The sequence below is a fragment of the Sciurus vulgaris genome (assembly GCF_902686455.1).
Source record: "Sciurus vulgaris genome assembly, chromosome: 8".
In the NCBI taxonomy this organism is placed as follows: domain Eukaryota; kingdom Metazoa; phylum Chordata; class Mammalia; order Rodentia; family Sciuridae; genus Sciurus; species Sciurus vulgaris.
In genome coordinates this window covers 139,786,747-139,809,501 of record NC_136468.1, presented here as the reverse complement: position 1 = coordinate 139,809,501, position 22,755 = coordinate 139,786,747, and the positions used below count along the sequence as shown (strand labels likewise).

The following is a 22,755-nucleotide window of genomic DNA, read 5'->3' as shown; positions in this document are numbered from 1 at the left end:
GGGATTCAGGCCATTATGTCAGATTCCAGACACATGCTGTTTCCACCATACTAGGATTTCTCAACCTTGGTGCTACTGACAATGGGCTGGATAACTGTGTGCTGTGGGGGCTGCACAGTAGGGTATTTAGCAGCATCCCTGGACTCTACCCATTCAAAGCCAGTGGAAGCTTGCAAGTCATGACAATCAGAAATGTCTTCAGATATTGCCAAATGTGCTGTGTGGAGCAAAATCCCCTCCAGCTGAGAAGCACTGTACTATTTTGTTTTGTTTTTCTTCTTCTGTTTTTTTTTTTTTTTTTTTTTGGTTAGGATCATGACTCTAATGGTGAAAAGGACCTCTAAAATGGTCTGAACATGATTTACTTCCTATTCTTATAGGGGAGGGGAGGGAGAGAGATAGACAGAGATGGGTGGGGGAAGATCTTTTAAATTGTCTGTCTCCTTCCTCCTCTTCCCCACAAGAGATGTTAACAAATTATAATAATTTTCTCTTACAAAGGAGAAAGCATTTCTATGATTTTTGGATAACTGCTTTTCCTGGTAACTTCTCCTTACTTATCATCTAGAAAATATTCAACAAGTTGAAGAGAAAATACAAAAACCCTAGAATCTCTTGTTTCTTTCTATGGAACATTCTGTGATTCTCTAGTCCTTCCTTCAATTTACCATCCTTCCTTGTTTTTCTGTTAGGGTCTCCTGTTAGATCACTTCCTTCTCATTTTTTCTATTTTATAAAAAATTTAATTACAGGATTATACCTTCAGTTTCACTTGTCATGAAGTGATATAGTCACTCCCATGGATATAAGCTACTTCTTCTCAACCTAAACCTCAAACAAGTTTTACTGGAAAATTTCACGCTGCTATTAATGCTCTGTACTATTTTCAGTTTATGGGTCAAAGTGCATTTTACAAAGAACAGTTTGTTTCTCTGCTCTTTTTAGAAGGTGTCCCTGCACGCTAGATGGAGTCCTTACTATCAAGAGAGTGCTGCTCTGTAACTGGATAGTATTATCACTGTAGACCATTAAACATTAGCTGAACTTTGAAATGTTTCCAGTTGAAACTAACACAAGGGTTCAAATTCATTTCTCTTTTCTGAAGGACAAACCTTTTTAAAGTATAAGGAATAAGAACAGAAGACATTTCAAGATAAAAAATGGATACAACTCCAAAAAGGCACTTAATACTCTAATGAAAATGAATGATTTATTTTGTCATCATAATACCATGTTATTTATTTATTTATTTAATTTTTTTGGTGCTGGGGATCGAACCCAGGGCTTTGTGTTTGCAAGGCAAGCACTCTACCAACTGAGCTACCTCCCCAGCTCCTATTTATTTATTTTTTGGGGTGCTGGGCATGGTACCCAGGCAGGGTCTTGAGCAGGCTGAGCACTGAGCCACACTCCAGCCCTGTTGGTATATTTTTTCTTAAATTGCCTTACTTCTTGTTAAAGGCAAGGAAAGACGTAGTTTGGAATGTATGCATAAACTTCACACCTTCATGTTTTGCCTTCCTGACACACATCTTTAGGGAAAAAATAATTTTAGTCAATAGAAAGCATATCATTTAGCCCTTTCCAAATTTTTTATTTATTTTAAAAAATTTATTTATTTTTATTTTTACAGACTGCATTTTGATTCATTGTACACAAATGGGGTACAACTTTTCATTTTTATGGTTGTACACAATGTAGATTCACACCATTCATGTGCTCATACATGTACATAGGGTGATGATGTCTGTCTCAGTCCACTACCCTCACCCCCCGCTTTATTCATTTATTTCAGGTAAATGTCACAGTAGTACCTATTCCCAGGTAACAAGTATGGGATATGCTCATTCAGATCCCAATTTTTCTTATTTTAGTATTCCTTCTTTAACAGAACTCCCAAAGCTGAGGCCGGGCACAAACTAAGGCATGACACATTTAAAAAAACATGTGGCAAGCACTGGTGTACCGCCAGTAAGGTAGTCTCAGGACGGTCATTTCCCTAAACCAGGGGGTCTAGGGATAAAACAGAATGGAGCCAAGAAACGTTTCCCAGCTTCACTGGTGGGTGGGTCCTGTGAAGAGGACTGGCTCTACTGCCCACCGGATCATACGTGGCATAAGCACGTGACAGTCAAATGACAAAGCTCCCACGCTGTCACTGTACATCGATTCCAGGAAACACATTTTGCTTTTGGACCCTTTCCATGATTTGGATAATCACCTTCTTAAACCCAGAATATCACTTCCCCCTTCCATTCATCAAAACCCAACTTTCTAAGTTGCAAATTGTCTTCTTGGGCACGCTGGGAGAGGCTCGGTTTTATCCATGCTCAAGGTAGATAGTTGAATTTAAATAAAAGTATAACCAGATGTTTCATTTGTGAAATTTAACATGAAATATATTAAAATATGTTAATTACATTATGTATGCCTATGTGTTTTAAGTTTACACTGTATATCTAAACAATATGCTACTTGGTTAACAGAATTTTTTTAAAAAAGCCATTAATTTTATCATGCTTTATGGTTTACAAAGTGCTTTCATATGTAATTTATATAATTTGCCTCTTTAATTTTTATAAGGCCTAGGATTCCTAGGATTTTAACCGAGGTCCTATGATTCTTGAATTGCTTGAGGGAATTCACATTACCATGGCAGAAAAAGAATGATTATTTTCTGTTATGAAGCAATGGAGGGAATCAGTCCCCCAAAAGTCAGAGCAAGTTTGAGGGTTAAGTCTAAATTATGATTTTAATGTCTTGAAATAGGAAAAAGTGCCGGGCCCGGTGGTGACGCCTGTAATTCCAGCGGCTTGGGAGGCTGAGGCAGGAGGATTGTGAGTTCAAAGCCAGCCTCAGCAAAAGTGAGGCCCTAAGCCACTCAGTGAGACCCTGTCTCTAAATACAATACAAAACAGGGTTGGGGATGTGGCTTGATGGTTGAGTGCCCCTGAGTTCAATTACCGGTACCAAAAAAAAAAAAAAAAAAAAAAAAAAAGGAAGAAGTTAGAGTTTCACAATGGTAGCCTCAATCATGTGAAAACACAAATGGGTGGTGCCATTATGGAATACCCAGTGGGTCCTTCACTTATGCAACTGACCTTGAACAAATGACTTGACCCCTTGAGGTCTTTGTGTGTACAGAGGAACTAGGATGATCTTCCTCAGGTTGGAGGACCAGATGAGTTGACCCATGTTCATGTGCCTGGCAAGGTGTCCCAACACACAGGAAAGGTTCACTGCGTGTTGGTTCCTCCTCCACCTGCTAGGCTAAGCAGTGTGACTCTTACCCCTCTGCTCACCACGCCAGGCGATGGGGACACAGATGAGAGTAAGTGGGTCCGAGAGCAAGCACATGTTTAACAATAAATCTCTCCCCGTACTCAGCCGGTGGGCTGTTGAGAATAAATCCGGGGTAGAGGTGCAGCTAGTGGAGAGCACCTGCTCAGCATGTGTGGGGCGAGTTCAACGCTCAACACCAAAACCAAACACCAAACACCATAAAACAAAAAGCAAAACCAAAAGCACGTGTAATTTCTTTTCTTTGGGGGGCTGGGGATCAAACCCAGGACTTAACGCATGCTAAGTACACACACTACTTAGTGATCTATATCCCTAGCCCTTGCATGATTTCTGAATCTTAATTTTTACCTATTTCATATACCTGGGATGTGTTAAAAAAAAAAAAGCAAATGATAAATAATGATCCATAAGGAGGACTGAAACTTAAAAAAAAAGTTTATATAGTTGTCCAGTGCTACCTTACTTGATTCCAGCAAAATTTGGAGCTAAAATAAATCATTTTATACAAAACATAGAACGTGCCTACTATGAACAAAACACTGTCCTAGAAGGCTAATAAGCAACTTACTGAACATAAAACAAGAGCATGGTGGCTGATAATGTCACCCTCTTAAGAGATCAAAGCCAATTTATAAGATTAATTATTTGTAAGAATCAAAATGATGCATATGATAAAAGTGGCCACCTCAGCACTTAGCACAAATGAAATTTATGGCAAGTTCTTAAAAAGAATACAATGAGTCACATTTTGGCATTAGAGATGTGACATTCCCCTCTTTAGAACACCTAAGGAAAGGGTGCTTTAAGTTCTTACTGAAAGGAATGACTGATACCAGGCTATTCTGCCTTGTAATAGAGGATATTATACGAATAACTTAGCAATGCATGCTTTAAAATCCAAATTCTCATTGGACAGCTGGGCGGTAAGAGGCCTCATTCATTCATTCAGCACATGTTTATTGAGAGACCCTGACCATGTGGGCTGGCACAGTGAAAAATGGTATCAGCAGTGACCTCAGAGTCGAGAATTCAAGAATAAGGAGGGAGATATGCAATATTTTCCCAAGCATCCTCTGGCACATCATCCAGGAAGAGAACACAGTTTCAAGTATTTAAAAACAAAAGTGGGCTCGTGAGAGGTGAAACAGTAGCATTTACTGTGGCAGCTCTAATATTTGTATTCTTATGTATCAAATGCATTCAAATATCCAATTTCACAATTATTTGAATAACTAGGCTATATTTTGAAAACTCCAAATGTGTACCCCCTCTCAGAATCTAATAAAGTCAAGTAAAAGAATTTGCCTGGACTGAACAATAATCATTTCTCTATGCTTCTCTGGGAACTTCCTGATAAGAGCTGAGCCTCTTACGAGGCTCTCCCTAACGTGTTCTATCACACCTGCACAGGGAGACCACTGTGGTCCACTGGGAATTCCTTTATAAGGCCAACAACTCAACTGTCTGGTAGACCTATATGGTCTTGGTGTCCATTACATTAACATCTACTATGGAAACTTCCAGGGACCCAGGGCACTACAACATTTTAAGAAGAGATGGCATCAGACATAGCAAGAACTGAAAACATTCTCATGGGTCATTAATATAATTAGAACATTAGGATCTCCATTCACCAACAATGAAAATTTAAGGAAGGTACATCTCAAAGGGCCAAGGAGACAGAATTGTGATCCTGAAGAACTATATAAACAGCTCTTTTCTCCAGATAACAAATCAGCTTAATATGAACTTTCTCATAGAAGGAAAAGGAAAGATAAAATGTAAAATTATGGCATGAAATGTCCTTCTTTTTCAAACTCTCATAGTAAGGCTAACAATCTCTCTGCCTTTTGAAGATTATAATAAAAAAATTACTATTTTAAAGTTTCCTCTGCTTTCCAGGTTGGTGGTCCTTCCTTGTCCTTTGTTATAAGTCAAAGTGTACAGCAGTGCATGATAACCCCCAAATCTCAGTTGTAAGGTGCCCAAAGAGTAAAAACAGACAGCAGTGTGAGCTTGTCACTCATGGACTTCATACACTTGTGAATAAACTCATTCAAAAGCACAATAAGAAAGTACTAACGAGGGGAGACACCGTGAAGGTAGGCATCTTTGGGGCTTATGTTGAAGAGGTAGCTTTCTAAAACAAATTTTAGGAACAGTATTTTTAAATTAATTTGCAAGTCAATGTAAAACACATTCTCATAATTTGTTCCTCATAACTAAAAAACTAACTTCTAAATTCTTTTTGCTTTTGGAACTCCCTGTGGCTTGACAGAACCTCTACTAGAAGAGAATAAAGAAAGAGTAAAACCCAAATTAATCCATACAGTATTGCTACCAACTACGAGGCGTGAGGCAAGGCTTCGACGACAACCTGATCATTCATCACACTGGACCTTCATTTCCCCGTGATCTTGCTCTTACTTCTAAGTTATTTATGCCATTTTAGTCCTTTTCACTTGAGATGGGATCCATGAAAACACAAGAGGATTCATGACATTTTTTAAAAACAAAGTATTTCTTTATGATATTTCAGTGTCCTGGCTTATCTACATCTTTTGGAAGGAAACTGTAAAATACTATACAGGGTAGTAGAGTGGTATTCCTGATAACAGACATTAAAATAGCCACACCAATAGTCAGATTATCCAAAGTGACACGTGGAACCCTACAACCCCACACCACTATTCCCTTCCATTAATTTATGTTTCTTCCTCAAAATGACTAGATACAAATGCCACTGAGCCCTGCTGAACTTTCATCTATCCCTATCATGACTCCCGCGGCATCACAGGGTGGCCACAGGAACACTTGCTTCTGTGGCGAAAGCAATGGCCCATCAGCTATTCTGTTTTTAACTTACATGAGGGCAGGGGCCCTTTAGCAAATCAAAACTCCATCCAAGACATGGAGCTGGGTAGCTCCCTGGATGTGGGTTATGAAGCCCGTAGGATTCCAAAGGGTTCCTGAGGACTCTGCCCCTGGCCTGAAGTGGCCTGGTGGGGAAGTGGCTTTTATCTTCCACAGAGAGGAAGACTGTGATGGCTGATGCACACACAGAGTGTCCCTGGGTGAGTTCAGAGATGCCAGCGTGAGGTTATTCTGGCATGACTGTAGTAGTAGCTTCCAGGGAGGGAGGAGAGTCATGAATATATGATGTGGGAATGAGGGTGTGGCACGTGGGAAAAGGAGAACCTGTCCCGGAGGGGGGTGCCACCTGGTGTAATGTCCACTGCCCGTCAACCTGCTCATGGTGCCCTGATGCTGGGTGTTTGCTCACCGTCCCTCCTCTCACTTCTACATGAGCAGGTCTGGGTAAAGATACAAGTCTCTCCAGTCTGTGGTAAGTAGCAATAGTTCCCTCAAATACCATATGCATTCTTTTGTCAGACATCATGGCAGGAAGATAATTATTATTTAATAATCCCATGATGCTTTATTTAGACTCAAAAGCACATTTCTGGGTGCTTCACAATCATTAGCAACTACATAGTGGACATTTTAAGATCTCCATTACATAGCAGAGCATTCCTTTAAAATGAAAAATTACCTTTCAAAGACCTTACAAGAAACTTCTCCATAAAGGAACTTAAGAGTGGGATTATTTATAAGCAGTCTAAATTAAATTGCTTGCTTTTAGACAGCAGCAGGCATAAGCAATAGGTAGGTGGTTTAACTTCCATTTTCCTTATATTTGGGTTTTTAAAGAGTATAATCCATCCTAAATTTCAAAGATAATCAGAACCTTGGAAGACTTGAGAAATAAAAGTAGAGACCAGGTTTGAAAAATAGGACAAGAAAAATGATCATTTCTGGGTCGGCCTCCGATGATGTCATCATAGGTTCTAAATGTAATAGCCAAGCAGTGTATACTAACTCTTTCTGCCCATGTGACCTCTAACATCAATTTGGGCAAAACAACTAATATTTCAATAATTTTTTGGCTGAGAAGTGTGATGAAGGAGGAAAAGATTAAAGAGAGTTTAGAATGCCAAGGATGAAACGATATCTGTGTGTGTGTGTGTCTGAGTGTGTGTGTGTGAGTGTGAGCGCGCACGCGCACGCGTGGGGGGCCAAGGGGAGGAGGCATGAAAACTAACTCTTCCAGCACACACCCCTTTTGCTACTACAAGGGCATCCAGCAATCACATTTGCAATAGTAAAAATGCTGAAGAATCCTACAGCTCCTTTTCTTCCACGATCAGCCCTATCCTCCCCTACAAAGCCCTTCTAGCTTTATTGGTGCCGGAAATTCTTCAGGGGTTAAATGGGGAAGTGCAGCCACTACCATTGTTGCAATAAATAAATGAATGAACCAGAACGAACCAGCAATCCATCCCTGGGTAGCAAGTATCTGATTTTTCTCCAATTACAGACATCGGCCAGCAACCATATATTTTTAAAAATTGTCTTTTATCTTTTGATGTGTCTGTGTGTACATTATAGACACACATGCAATATACAAAAAGCACAGTGCCCTGCCATGCACATACATCAATACCCTTAAAAACATTTTTAGCATTATTTATTTCAATGAAAAGACAGAGCTTTTAAAAAATTAAACAGGCTAACAACTCATCTCAAAGGCCTTATATTTTGCATATACAGCATATACAAACACACACACCACACACACACACACACACACACACACACACACACACACACAAAGGTTTTTTTTCCCCATGCCATAGACAATGCTAAAATATCTGATATCAGGTTGCTATGCCAACAGATTTTTTTCTAAAATGAATAAAATTATTAGGAGAGAGAAAACATTCTTGACTCCCTTCCTTCCATCCATGAAGCCGAGAGAGGCTCAGGGAGGGCGAGAGGCTGCCAGACGGGGAGGAGGGGAAGGAAGGGAAGGTGGGTAGAGGGGTGTTTGCTTACCAAAGATGCTGATTTGATCGTGGCGAAGCGCTCTCTGTTCCGGTAGTGGAGGGCCTGGCTCTGAACTGACTGGGTAGGCCGCGGCTCAGGCCTGGGATCGCCGTGGCCCGCCTCATCCCTTATGAATACATGATCCTGCAGAAATGGATGAAAACAAGGAGAAAGTCCAGCTGTGCTCTTTCCTCGCCGGCTGCCTCTCTCTCAGCCCTCTTTCTGCACAAGCACTGCTGTTTGAAATGCATAGTTTAGCTCTCTGCTAGTCCCCGCAGCTCCCACGGTACAAAATGAATAAGCAACACATTGCAGCCTTCAGTTAGGAATGTCAGCTGATCGCTAGTGGGATGCCTTCTGAATCCCTGGCAGGCTTTTTCTTTACCTCCAGAATTACATATATGCAAAAGAAAAAAAGAATAGAAAAAACAATGCAATGTACAGACTTCTCAGAACAGTTTGCTTAAAACGCTGTAACCAAATAATTCCTTTAAAAATGTCATGTCCATGTCTAGCAAGGAGGATGCTGGTGGCTTTTAACATAAAAGCGAGCCTCCGCCTCATTCCCTTGAAAGATCTGCGTTCTCAGTTTGATTTTATTTGAGATCTGGTCGGTAGGATCATCGTTCTGCCTAGAACCAGTGGAGGCGTGTGCCGAACTGCCTCTCTATCTTGTGCTGGGAAGATTCGGCAGTCACTGAGGGATCCTGCTTTCCAGTCATGATCGTACACAGTTCTAGCACCTTCTCTCTACAGCTTCTGAAAGGATTTTTTTTAGATTTAAAGAGACAGGCGTACAATTTCAGCCAAATGATACTTTCACAAATTCTCCCTCAACTCAGCATCAGTATGTCACCAGAGTGAGTAAAGCTGGAATTTAATGTCCTTGTCTGATTTAATCAAGTCTGTGCTTCTTGATAGGCAAAGATGATTAATCTTATTCTAACGCCCAGTGAAAAATCACATTCCCTGGAAGGATAATAATGGATGTTTCTTAAATGCAACTGAAATGACTTTTAAAGGGGAAAATGCTTTCAAAGGACAATGCTCCTCTCTATAAAAGATGAAGTGGTCAGTCAGCGAGTAGCTCTGACCCTCAGGAAAAAAAAGGTACTCTAGTAATTTACAGTTCAAAACCATGTACAACTGTGGGGGATTTTTAAATGGCAACATGTTCAAGATGGGGAAGGAGAAATTCATTCCTTACTTCCTTAGGGTTTCAGAAGAAACCATTTGCCAAGTCAGTTTTGCATTTTGCACACTATTACTCGAAATTTTTAATAATCGCCCTTTCCTTCTTCAGAAAACAGGAACTAAAGAAGCTTAGAAAATACAAAATTTTATTATTGTCTAAAAATTTGAAAAGCCAAAACACATAGATTTCTCAGAGGAAATGAAATTGTACACCCAGATTTTTATGTAAAAGCCGAGTTCTAGATTAAACTTATCACTGGATTGATTTTCTTTTTCCTTTTATAAATTTAAAATGTTTTGATATATTGGGAAGGTATCTACCATTACATCTACTTTTAGACAATTTCTTTCATTTATGTATTATACTTAAAAAATGAAGAGATATTTAATAAACTTGTCATTGTGGGATGTTCTATAGCTGTGCTATTCAAAGAGATAGCCACTAGCCACATGTGGCTATTTTAATTAAAATTAATTAAATTAATTTAAAATTAATTAAAATGAAATAAAGCATAAAATTCAGTTCCTAAGTGAGACCAGCTACGTTTCAAGCATTCAGTAGCCTGAGTTAGTGGCCACCAGATTGGGCAGCACCAATATAGAACGTTTCCATCATTGCAGAAGTTCTACCAGACCATGCACAATAGGTTAAAAATGGAAACTTACAAGAAAGTGCTTGAGGGGGTCAGTTAAAATTACTCTGTATTACTTCCGGGAAATCTGAAATCATTTCACAGGGAATGAGGTATGTGATTGGGATTCATGAACCAGGTTTAAGGTTCTAAAGAGGAAGGCCCTGGGATCTGCTGCCATTTCATTACTGTACATTTATTCATAAATCATATTTATGTCCAAAATCGAACTTACTTAATATGACAGCCACAGAAAAGCACACAGCTTTAAATGCCAGCAGTCACAAGAAAGAGAGGAGGCAGAGGCCTGTGGTTTGATACACAACCCCTTAACAAGTCATAGTTTTGGTGACTGTTAGTTGGCTAACTTATTAAACACACTGATTATGAGGGAGACCTCGAATTTGTAGCAGCAGTTAAGTTTCACACTGTAAAAACTTGGTTTATGAAGATAAACTAGTGACAATAGAATCCACTTCACTTACATATCAGATCAAAAGAAGACTTGTGACCAAATAAGTATAAATTGATTAGTTTGTTTCAATTCTGATAAAAATCAATATTTTGAGGTTAGGACCCTGCTTAAATTAAATTAAAAGTTATGCTATATTTTCTAAGTTCATGAAACATAAAGAAATTGGAATATAGTGGAAAAGTTAAAATTCAAAATCACCTTGTTTTAGTTGACACATGGGTAATTAAATTACTCACTAAGATATATTTTACAAATAATGCTATTTTAGAATATAGTTTGAAGAATAGGTCCAAAATTTTAATCTACTTTAAATATCATAATTAATGAGAATGGTAAAATTCTTTGCTTCCTCCTAATCTTTTTTCTTTTATAAAAGAATTCTTAGTTTTCCAGGGTAATTTTCTAACAGAATTTAAAAGTCCTCAAATATTATACAAGAGACAATGAAATGGAGTAACATTTTAGCCTAACAGTAGATATCCATTTCAAGTCATTAGAAAATGTGTGTGTGTGTGTGTGTGTGTGTGTGCTGATTGCTGGGATCAAATTCAGGGCCTTGTACTTGCTTTGCCACTGAGCTACATCCCCAGCCTCAGGTAATAGATTTGTAAAAATACTCAATTTCACTGTATAAAATACATTCAACATTCTAAAGATAATGTAAGGAAGCAATTTTAAAAAGAGAGGAATGTGATTTGAGAAGGAAGCTCAAACAAATCAAATATTGGGCATACTGTCTGTTATATTGCTCCATAAGCAACAGTGTCTCTGAAAATGACCACTGTACTCAGCTCCCAGAATTTCCAAACGGTACAATTTTTTTTTTTTTGTACTGCAGATTGAACCCAGTGGTGCTCCACCACTGAGCTATCGCCTTAGCACTATGTCTTATATTTTTAAATTTTGAGACAAAACTTCATTAAGTTGCCCAGGCTGGCCTTAGACTTGAATCCTCTTGCCTCAGCCTCCAGAGGAGCTGGGTTTATAGGTGTGTGACACTGTGTTTAGCTCTGAACTGCACACATTGTCAGATTAATAATGGAAAGGATCAATGTGCTATTTTATGCGGTTAGGCAGTATATGCAGATTATTTGCCAATGAAGAGGAAAGGGCCAACATCAGCTTTGAAGATGAAGAACAAATACCATGTTCTACTTTACCAAGATCAAATACATGGCTTGGTTATAATTCATCCTTAAAACATTACCATCCAGGAACCAACAAGATAGTTCCTTGAATTTCCAATATGATTAGGGACTTGCTTTAAGTAAATGTGTGCTAACCTGATAAATTCACAACACTCTTCCATTGTAAAAAACAAATTTCCACAGATTGAAGAAAATGTTGAAATGCTTGTTCAAAATCTTTTTAGTGAAAAGAATATTATACAACACAGTGAAATATATGAACTAGGAGACATACACTGTCCTACACAGACTGGACCAGGGGTTCTGCTTTCATTCAGAAGTTCCGCTAAGCTCCTGACAGCACATATCTGACATGCAGATTCGCGGCTCAGTCCCCTGCCTAGAGTTTCCACTAACCGGAACTCGCCCGGGAAGCCGGTTCTCTGGATTCCCGTGTGTTCTGGGTCTATCTTTACCACGATGCTCATCATACTTACTGGTCTGCCTGTGCAGAGAGCGTGGGCTTTTTGAAGGCAGAGCAAATGTGATTTGAAAAAAATCTCAGCCTCCCCAGCACCTGGCACAGCGCTTGATACTTAGTAGGTATTCAGTAAATGTTTGCTGAATAAACAAGCTCAGAATATAGTTTTGAGGAGATTTTTGCTAAAATGACATTTTCTCTTGGATTATTTAACAGAATTCAAACTTGTATTTCATAAAACCTGCCACTCTGTACTCTAAGAAAGTCGTAAAATAGTTACACACACACACACACACCTTTCCAGGATAGGGATGTGTGTGTGTGTCTAAAGATGGCTTTTATCCCATGATGTAAAGGCTTCTATAGACTTCCACACTTTTCACGCTGCGTAGAAGGGACTGGTAGACCCACCAGCTCTCCTTTGTTTTCTCCATTTCAAAATTATTAGTGATGGTTGAAGCAGGTAGTTATCAGGACTCAGGGCTAGTCAGGGAGGGAAGATGTGACCACAGGGAGGGGTGGCTGCTCTGGACCTTCACGTGTTCAATTACTTCTACTTTGCCAAAGGTGAGCTGAAGAGTCAAAAAAGTGGCCTCTCCTTTCAGCAAAATAACAGGAGAGGCCACCAGAGCAAGTGAAAATTAAAGCAGCGTATCCTATCCCCCCAGGACACTTCTTTTTTTTTTTTTCCTCCCACAAAAATGGTGAAAGCTGTTTTTTTTTTTTTTAAAGAATTGGAGAGAAACAACTGAAAAGAATGATTAAAAAATATTTTCCATAAGTAATTCCTATTAAAAAAAAAAGGACCATCGTGTTAGAATTTAGTCAGACCTAAAACAGCAGTGATTGAAGAACCATGTTTTTAAGATATTAATTTCTTATGATCTGCACAGATAGAAGGGAAGAGCACACAAAGGTAGCACTTTCAGACTTCCACAAAATGCAAGCACACCTGTGGTTTTTTTTGTTTGTGTTTTGGTAATGCTGGTGATGGAACTCAGGGCCTCATGGGTGGCAGGTGCTCCAGTACTGGATGACATCCCAGTCTCTAAGTACGCCTTTTAATTGACAAAATTAAAAAAAAAAATAGATTTTATCATGAAGGACAATGTTAAGGATTGTTCGTTACTGCTATATACATAATGATTTTAAGCAGCAGGCAGGAGACTCAGAAGCAGGTGAGATGACGGCAAAGAAACTAAACTGGATTTGAAGTTTGCTCTGGAGTCACTTATGAAGAATCAAGATTTGAGGTATAAAGTTGTGTACTGTAAGTGACTACCTTTGGCCTGGGGTAGTGGCATGCAACTGTGAGCCCAGGGACTTGGGAGGCTGGGGCAGGAGGATCCCAAGTCTGAAGCCAGCCTCAGCAGCTTAAACATGCCCTGAGCAACTATATTACCACCAGCACCAGCACCAGAGTTCATGGGACACGTATTGAATGCCTTCTGTGTGATAGAGTACTGGGTGGCAGGTGAAAAGAGGGATCTGAGGAGCTACCAGTTCAGGGACAGGAGGCATTTTCTGCTACTGAAAACTAGCGAGGGGAAGAAGAATAAGTACTTAAAAGTTTGTTTTGTCAGAATATGCTTTTAGGCATAATCAAATCAGTTTTGCTCACAAAGATTAGTTTAGGTTCTCTGTAGGGGCTGGGAAAGACAAGAGTAGAATTGAGGACTAGAGAGAAAGATGTATCTTGAAATTCTGATGCTAAAGGAAAATTTTCAGCTTCCCATTTTAAATTGGGGCTGGGGCTTGACAGCAGACTGTCTTGCTAAATCAGGGCATCTGTATTCTGATGCAGAACAATCAGCTGCAAGTTAACAGCCACTAGTTATACACAGTCTTTGAAAGTCAGTTTACTAGCTGGGCACTACAGTGCAGGTCTGTAATCCCAGCAATGGGAATGGGATAGGAGGAGTACTGCCAAATTCAAGGCCCCTCAGCTACTTAGTGAGGCCCTAAGCAATTTAGTGAGTACCTGTCTCAAAATTAAAAAAGAAAAAAAAATTGCTGGGGATGTAGCTCAGTGGTTGAGAACCCCTGGGTTCAATTCCTAGTACCACCAGGTCAGTTTACTTATTGCATAAAATGGTAATCTGTTTCAGATCTATGACTGACTAACTTGGGTTACACCTGCTTGATTACAACAATCAGAGGAACAAAAATTCCTCACCCTTATTCTTATATTTTGGTATTCATTAAGCACATTCTTATTGTCTTGGGAATTATTATTGGATAAATTCTACTCAACTCTTTCGTAGAGATCATACTTAAGACTATTTAACCCTTTAATCCATAATGTTCCAGAACCAGATTGGCAAGATGGTTAGTATTTGGTAATTAATCCATCCATCCATTCATTCATTCTACAATTATTTACTGAGTGTCTATACTACAGCAAGCACTATTCTAGGTACTGAGGATACAGTGCTGAACAAGGTAGGCATAGTCCTTGACTAATAGAGTTTACATTCTAGCCATGAGATAATAAACAAATTAGTAATAATATAATTTTATATGTGGCGTTAAAAATAAAATAGGATAATGAGATCATGGTTAGAACATTGCTTATTGTATGACAATTTAATAATATTTTGGCTTTTCTAAGACTTTGGACATGAACCCAGGAAAAACTGGTAAATGTTTTGAAAAATTATATTGCTTGATTTCTTTCTAAAATAATCTTGGTGGCCAGACACAGTGGCAGATACCTGTAATCCCAGTCACTTTGGAGGCTGAGACAGGAGGATTGCAAATTCAAGGTCAGCTTAGCCACTTAGCAAGACCCTGTCTCAAAATTTAGAAATTAAAAAAGGGCTAGGGATGTAGCTCAGTGGTAGAGCACCCTTGGATTCAAACCTCTGGACCAAACAAACAAACAAACAAACAAACAAAAAACAAACTTTTTTTGTGGTCAGAAACTTGAATAGACTCAGATATGCACTGTCCAGACTCCCTGAAGGAAGAACTTTCTGCTACAACTGCATGGGAGTGCTGTTGGCAATTGTCTTAGGTCATCAGCTCCCTTAGGTATCATCTCAGCTGCGGAGCAGACTTGCCCAAGGTCACACCCTTTCCAGTAGCCCATGTACAATGACTGATGGAGGCTGGGGCATCTAGACCTGGCCATTTCTCCAGTCAGTGGGGATCCGAGGGGCCGTGTTAAAGCCCACTAGTGCTCTCTGTGGGGCAGGCTGAGGCTTCCAGTGGCCCTGCGTCTCAGCTCCACTCCTCTGCTGATGCTGCATCCTTCTCCCTCCCAAAGATGTTCATCCAAAGGAACTTCCAATTTTTAAAATATATATATGTAGTTATAGATGGACACAATACCTTTATTTTATTTACTTATTTTTATGTGGTGCAGAGGATCGAATCCAGTGGCTCACACATGCTAGGCAAGTGCTCTACCACTGAGCCGCCCCACCAGCCTGGAACTTCCATCTGTATTTATCTTTGTGGTGCTGGGAATTGAACCCAGGGTGCTCTATCACTGGGCCACATCTCCAGCTTTTTATTTTTTATCCTGAGGTAGGGTCTTGCTAAGTTGCCCAGGCTGGCCTTGAACTTGCAATCCTCCTACCTCAAGCTCCCAAGTTGCTAGGATTACAGGTGTGTGCTACTGTGCCTGGCTCCTACTTTTTCTTCAATTGGCACAGCATAATTACACAAAATGGTGAAATCTGTTGTCACATATTTGTTCATACATACAGTGTAACAACTTTGTTCCCCATCACTTCCCCTTCCTCTACTCTACTGATTTCCTTTCTACTTTTGTGAGGTCCCCTATGCACCTTTCCCCCCTTTTTTTCTCTACCTTTCACATATGACAGAAAACATAGGACTCTTATCTCTCTGAGGGAAACTTCCTAATTTAAAGAAAATCCAGCAGGGTTACGCTGTCTCAGTTCTTCTTCCTGGAGACTCCAACCTAGAACACAAGTGTTCTCCACACCTACATGTGACATAGTGTAGCTGCCATCCATTTGTGTGGAGAAGGGTCTGATTTGGGCCAGTGGCTTCTAGACCCCTCCTTTCAAGGGAAATCTTAATAGACTCCAAGTAGATAATGGAAGAGAACAAAGTCGACTTGTCCTGGCTGAGGTGTAGGTGAGAACTGCTTCTTTCAGGATTATAGGATAGAGAAGCACAGAATTCTAGATCTGGAAGGGACCTTTGAAATCATGCAGAACAAGTCTTAATTTTCTAATGAGTTTAAGATCCTATTTATGTTCCCAAATTTTAGGAACTTGAGTAGATAAATAAATAAAAACTTTCTGAATAATTTTGTATTTATATTGTTTTTAAATATTATATTTTTAAAAGTTCAGGTAGTGTGACTAAATAGATACCATGCAGAGAAAGCACATTTAACATTAAATTTTCATATATTATATTGACTATTTTTCTAGCCCACTTGTGTTTGGAAATTAACTCATTTGACCTTTTATTTGCAACTGTGTTTTGATTCCCTTCTGCTAATTTTTTAAAAAATATTTGATAGTTAAATAGAAATACATTATATAAGTCTTTCTGACCATATTTTGGAGTGTATATGTGTGCATCAAATGTGACTATGTACTATCTCCAATTACAAATTAGACCTATTCTTATTCAGTGATCACACCAGAGAGAGAAAAGTATTGAAAGAGCTGCATTAGCACAAGGTAGCTCTACAATAGCACACCAAAATTAAAATCAAAACCCCCAGAGTTCTAGGTCAGGGTCTTCTTTCTTGTCGACTACACCAGTGATATCTTTTTCCAATTTCTGAGAGGTTCTGGAGTAAAAAGATATATTCCAACTGCCCTTCTTTTGCTCCCTGTACCCTTGGAGCCCCACAGGTAATAGAAAGGAGAAAGCCAGATCTGTAAGTACCCAGGATGGCTCCTCCCCAAAACAGAGACCCGCAAAAGCTTTTCTACTCTTCAAATACAGGATCACTTGCCCATGTTCAATGCGGACAGCTGGCGATGCTGAGCCTAGTGGCTTTCTGTACTTCTGACATCACTTCTTTCCTTACACTTCCATGGCTCCCTGATAATATGGGTCCTGCTATCTCCCCCACTTGCTGTCCATTCAACACCCCAGACTTGAATCTGGCCTTCCCCGTCTTCCTGGAACACAAGGTGCTCCTTTTGCCTCAGGGCCTTTCTACTTGCTGCTTTCTGATGGCCCAGGGTCTTACCCTAAGCTAGTAAGCTTCTCCTTGTCTTTGAAGGTCCAGATTAAATTTTAAATTTTATTGTCAGGCAGGCTTTCTAACGTTTCCCTCTAGATTAAGTCCTACTTTTACCTGGAGTAAATTTCTTAAGAACATAGTTCTTCCTGTGATTACTTGTTTTATCTCCCCCACAGATGACAAGCTCCAAGAAGACACCAGGTCTGTTTTATTTTCCCCACATATGAAGGGTCTACCGTGGTTCCTTGCACACAGAAGAGGTTCCCACCTGTATCTGTGAGTAAGATGATCAGTTGTAGAAAATAAACATGCATCCCTCCACCATTCATGCCAGGCATACTCCTGCCCGCCACACTCTTCCATTCAGTTTCCTTTTACTCCCAAGAAAAAGCATGAATGAGAGAAGAATAAGTTAAAAAATAATATCAAACCTGTTTTTTCATGGAATTAGAATGTGATCACTACAATTCATTAAACAAGTATATACTTTCCTCACATATACCTAACAAAAAAAAATATAAGGGATCCTTTTCTATAATCCCATGCTATAGACTGCTTACCTAAAAAGTCTGCCAAAACACTTTTGGAAAATTCCTACAGATAATTATTGACAATTCTATAAAATACTCACTATACAGAAGCTGCTTCAAAAGATGCTTAAATTTAAAAAATATTTGTTCATAAAGAAAGTCAACTTAAGCTGGGTGCGGTGGCACAAGCATGTAATCCCAGTGGCTCAGGAGGCTGAGGCAGGAGGATCTCGAATTCAAAGCCAGTCTCGGCAGTGGTGAGGCACTAAGCAACTCAGTGAGACCCTGTTGCTAAATAAAATACAAAAGGGCTGGGGATGTGGCTCAGTGGTCGAGTGCCCCTGAGTTCAGTCCCTGGTACCCCTACAACCCCAAATAAAAGGCAACTTAGGAAAGACTTGTATGGAAGGAAACTATTTAATTGGAAATGTAAACCAAAATAAAATCAGAAATAGTCATTCAAAAATCTGAATACTTAAGCTGGCAGGGAACTAGGCTTAGAAATATAAATAACAAAATCCAAGAAGCAGAAGCGTAGAACCATTTTTAAAACAAAAGGCATGAGGCACCACCAGCAGGTCACACCTGGAAAGCTTTGAAGGTATGCAGCATGAAGGTTTCTGGCTTAGAGACAGACACACTGGATTTGTTGACATGAAGATTCATGGATTTGTTGTCCTTTATTTATTGATGGTGGTAGACAGCAGAGCAACAAGAGAGGAAGATGCAGAACTAGGCAGAGATAGAGCCCCCACGGTCCTTCATTATCCTTTCACTCTAAGAAAACTGTCAAGTGCTAGGTTGAGTCCCACATTTCAGATGCAAAAGGGAACTGCCCCACCTGGAAGCCAAGTGTCTGAGTCACTCTGGCCGTGATCGATAAAGCCCAGTGCAATAAACACTCCCATGAAACCCACCTTCTTGTGCACAACAGAGGAGCTGGAATTCACTGTGCTTTCGTCGTCGTGCATCATGACAAGTTCAGAGCTGCTCTCATCCATGACCTCCTGCATGCTGTTCACACTGCTGCTCTGGCTGCCTGTGCTCACCGACATGCTTGGGATGGAGTGGTTGCTGCCCAAACTGTCCACTTCCCTGTTCAGGCTGGTCCCATGTTCGCTGTCCTATAAAAATGGGGCACCAGAGTTAAAAAAAAAAAAAACTGTAGACAAAGTGCCAATCCACTGACTAAGCTCTGAAGCACGTTCAGTCTTGCAATGGCAGCTTGCTTTTCTGCCAGTCTACGAAGGTAAACACTTTGTGTAGTGGTTCCATTAATCCCCCACCATTGTCACGTATCTTTTTTGGGGGGGAGGGATAGGTACAGGGGACTGAACCCAGAGATGCTTTACCACTTAGTTACATCCCCAACCCTTTTTGTATTTTACTTTGAGAAAGCGTCTTGCTAAGTTGCTGGGGCTGGCCTCAAACTTTCAATCCTCCTGCTTCAGCCTCCTGAGTTGCTGGGATAACAGGTATGCACCATGTCATCTTTTCAGATATCTCAAATTTACTTCTATGCTTTCCCCAAGGGCTGTTCTAGACATGGGTTGGAAGATTCCAAACGCTTCCATCCCTGGGTGTTCCCCTGTCATACAAAATTATCATGTCATCAGATTGCTATGCAGGATCACCCCAGGTCTGTAAGAGATCTTTGGAACATCATGATGCTAGAGAGAGACTGCTGGCCATCAAACAGGGAACTGCAGGACATCTGCAAATACAGCAGTGGTCACTTGAATCTGAAGTAGAGTGGAAAGTTTTCAGTGATGTGACAAGCAATATGTTCCTCGGCAAGTCATTACTGAGTAACTTCATATCTAAGCAGGGATATTAATCCTACTGTCCTAGACAGGTGATTAAATTCTGCCTCCCTTAAGCAGTTCTATCGTGCTCACCTCTGTGATCTTATTAAATATATCTGTTAAATAACATTGGTATTCATCACTGCTGGTCCAAAGACTATTTGCAAAGTGGTAAAATAATCTGAATATATAATTTATCTATCACAGTGGAATATCTTTGGATATAAGATTAAATAATGAAATTAAATGAACTTAGCTACAAATAAACTTTCTTTTCAAAGAACCATACTGTACACATATAACTTTAATGAATTGTTACTTAGTCATGGCAACATAAGGAATCACAGGGTAATAAAATATGATAGATAATACATTTTTAATAGATTTATTTTCCCAATTAAAGGGGATCATTTCTATGTATGTAAATAAGAGAGCTGTATAGTTCAATATCATTTCCTGAGTTTCATTTTTATAATTATTGGTAAAATAAGTTAATTTTTTTATATATTAAAAAGCTAAGTCCATCTATCCATCCTTCCTTTTTATTTAGTTTTAGAGGAAAAGGAGTTCTTTCTTTTTTTCTCTCTTTGTAGTACTGGGATTGAACTTAGGGCCTCACAAATGCTAGACAAGTGCCTACTGAGTTACCTCCCCGGCCCTTTATATTTTTTATTTTGAGGTAGGGTATTCCTAAAGTTGCTGAGGCTGGCCTTGAACTTGCAACCTTCTTGCCTCACCCTCCTGAGTCGCTGGAATTACAGGTGTGTACCACCATGCCCAGCAGAGTCCTTTCTTTTGTTCCAGGCTAATTCTTGCAGTAACACACTTATTTCGACCCATCCGACTTTTTAAACTGCATTCCCTTCCTTCATCTGCAATGCCTCTGTCCTGGCCCACGTCCTCTGCACCCAAGGCCTGCTCCTCTGTCCTGGCTCCCCACATTCATAGACCTGCACGTGCTGCCCACTTTGTACTTTTCTTCTTAACCAAACTTCTGGATCCTGAAATGACTGACTTGTGTTGGCTCTACTTTTTTTCATCTCTCGCTTATTTCTAATCTACTATATGTCCTACCTGGTCCTGCAAAATTGCTTTTACTAAGATCACCAGGGATGCCCTAATTGTAAAACCCAGCTCGTATATCTATATATATCACATATATTTTATACAGATGTATCCATAACATGTGCCCTAGTCTGACCTGACCTCTCTGGCATCTGACAGCATCATGGCTCCCTCCTGGAACCTGCAGACTTTCTGAAGGTCTGCAATGCCTTTATTTCCTGTGACACACAGGTCCTCTTTCCGTTCTCCACTCGAGCCTTGAGTCATGACCATTTAATGCTCTTGATGCCAACCAGCTCCTCTTTCCCTTCTTTCCTGTGCTCTAGGTTTGTATACCCAAGTGTCCTGCCCATATCGCCTTTGCCTTAGACCAGTTCTTCTTAGGTGAATGAGAACCAGGAAGTCGCCTCTCCTCTGAAAACTTCCTTCTGCATATACTATGTCAGCATATGATGCTGGGGCCTTAAATCAATAGGCACCACACTGAAATAATTCTGAACCTACTCTTCCTCCCTGGTTCTTATTGTCTGTTCTTGGTGCTGACATCCTCTTAAACTGTTGGGCTCAAATTCTTAAGAGTCACCTTAAACACCTCATCTGTCGCTGTCACTCTCAATGAGCGGCCATGTGTTAGCAAATCTACCTCTAAAATGTTCCTCCACCCATTTGTCACTGCCCTTGCTACTTTTTGCAAGGACTGCTATCTAGGGTGAAGCCCAGGTTGCCAGGATGATTCTCCTAAAGCACAGCACTGTCCTGAGTCTAAGGTGGCCTATGCCCATCTGTCAAAACCCACCCACATTACGTCCTCGGCGGAACCTTCATTAATTCCCATCAGCAGACCTGATCCACCCCACACGGCAGGGGCGATACACCTCTACAGCACTTTTCTTATTTTGTCTTAAATGAGAGCTATTTTAAGATGGTCTCTTCTGCAACCCTGCATGTCTCTTAAGGGAGCATTTTTATCCTCAAAAGTGTTTCTCACAGTGCCCAGTCCAGAACTTTTTCACATAGTAGATACTTTGCCCACTGGAATAAATGGAACCTACTTCTTCATCCTCCTGGGACTCGTTCAAGGGTCCATTTCGTGTCTCTTGGAAAAGAATCTTTTTCATTTTTCGGTACTGTAGGTTATCGAGCTCGCGGACAGCATCTTTTGTCCGCTGTATGAGGTCAATGAGGACGCGTGGTGGCCGTTCTCGTCGAACAAAGTCGTGCTGATTGAGAGGAGAAAAAAGACACTGGTAATGAAGAAACAGTTCTAGGGGCAAGATGTTGGTATAAAACTAAAACAGAGGGGTTGGGGAGATAGCTCAGTCGATAGAGTGCTTGCCATGCAAGCACAAGGCCCTGGGTTCGATCCCCAGCACCTGAAAAAAAAAAAAAAAAAACAGAAAAGCATAAAACAGTTCTATGGATTTTGCAGAAATAACCAGATCTGATTTCCATGTCAGGTGCCCTCCCATGAACCTCATATAGAGATAGGTATGCTTTTGTCCTTCTTCCTCAAGCTCCATTTTGTAGATTTTGACTGAAAGTTTACATAAGAAGTCTTCTTTTTTATTATGTAGATTTAAGACACACAACAAGATGTTTGGGTGTACACAGACACAGCAAACTGATTACTACAGTGAAGAAAATTAACATATCTATCATCTCACTTTCTTGTGTGTGTGGCAAAAGTACCTAAAATCCACTGTCTTAGCAAATTTCCATGATAAAATTATAAAACAAAATTATCAACTACAGCCTTAATGTTGCACTTTTGCTCTCTACACGAATTAACTGCCAGCTTGTAACCTTTGATCTCATCTCCCCATTCCCCAGCCCTGCAGCCACTCTCCTGTTTCTATGTATTTCTTTTGTTTAGATTCAACCCTTCAGAGAAATCATGCAGTATTTTTCTTTCTGAATCTAACTTTGCTTTTCCTTAGCATGATGTTCTCTAGGTTCCTCTATATTGTTGCAAATAGTAGGCACTCCTTTTTTTAAGGCTGAAAAATATCTCTGGGTATGTGCACTGCGTGCCCGCACTCCAGTTTCTTTACTCTTTCATCCACTGGTGGACACT

At 40.0% G+C, this 22,755-nt stretch overlaps 1 protein-coding gene across 7 annotated transcripts in view; it reads right to left on the bottom strand.

Moving 5' to 3' along the window:
- The window catches only part of TAOK3 (TAO kinase 3), a 210,843-nt gene that overhangs the window by 22,663 nt on the left and 165,425 nt on the right, over positions 1–22,755 (bottom strand). For all 7 annotated transcript variants that reach the window (XM_079151550.1, XM_079151548.1, XM_079151553.1 and 4 more), the window contains 3 exons: positions 21,734–21,901; positions 18,729–18,935; positions 8,200–8,334 (listed from right to left, as the gene is read on the bottom strand). In XM_079151550.1, the coding sequence (XP_079007676.1) occupies positions 8,200–8,334; positions 18,729–18,935; positions 21,734–21,901 (510 nt within the window). The remainder of the gene's footprint in view (positions 1–8,199; positions 8,335–18,728; positions 18,936–21,733; positions 21,902–22,755) is intronic.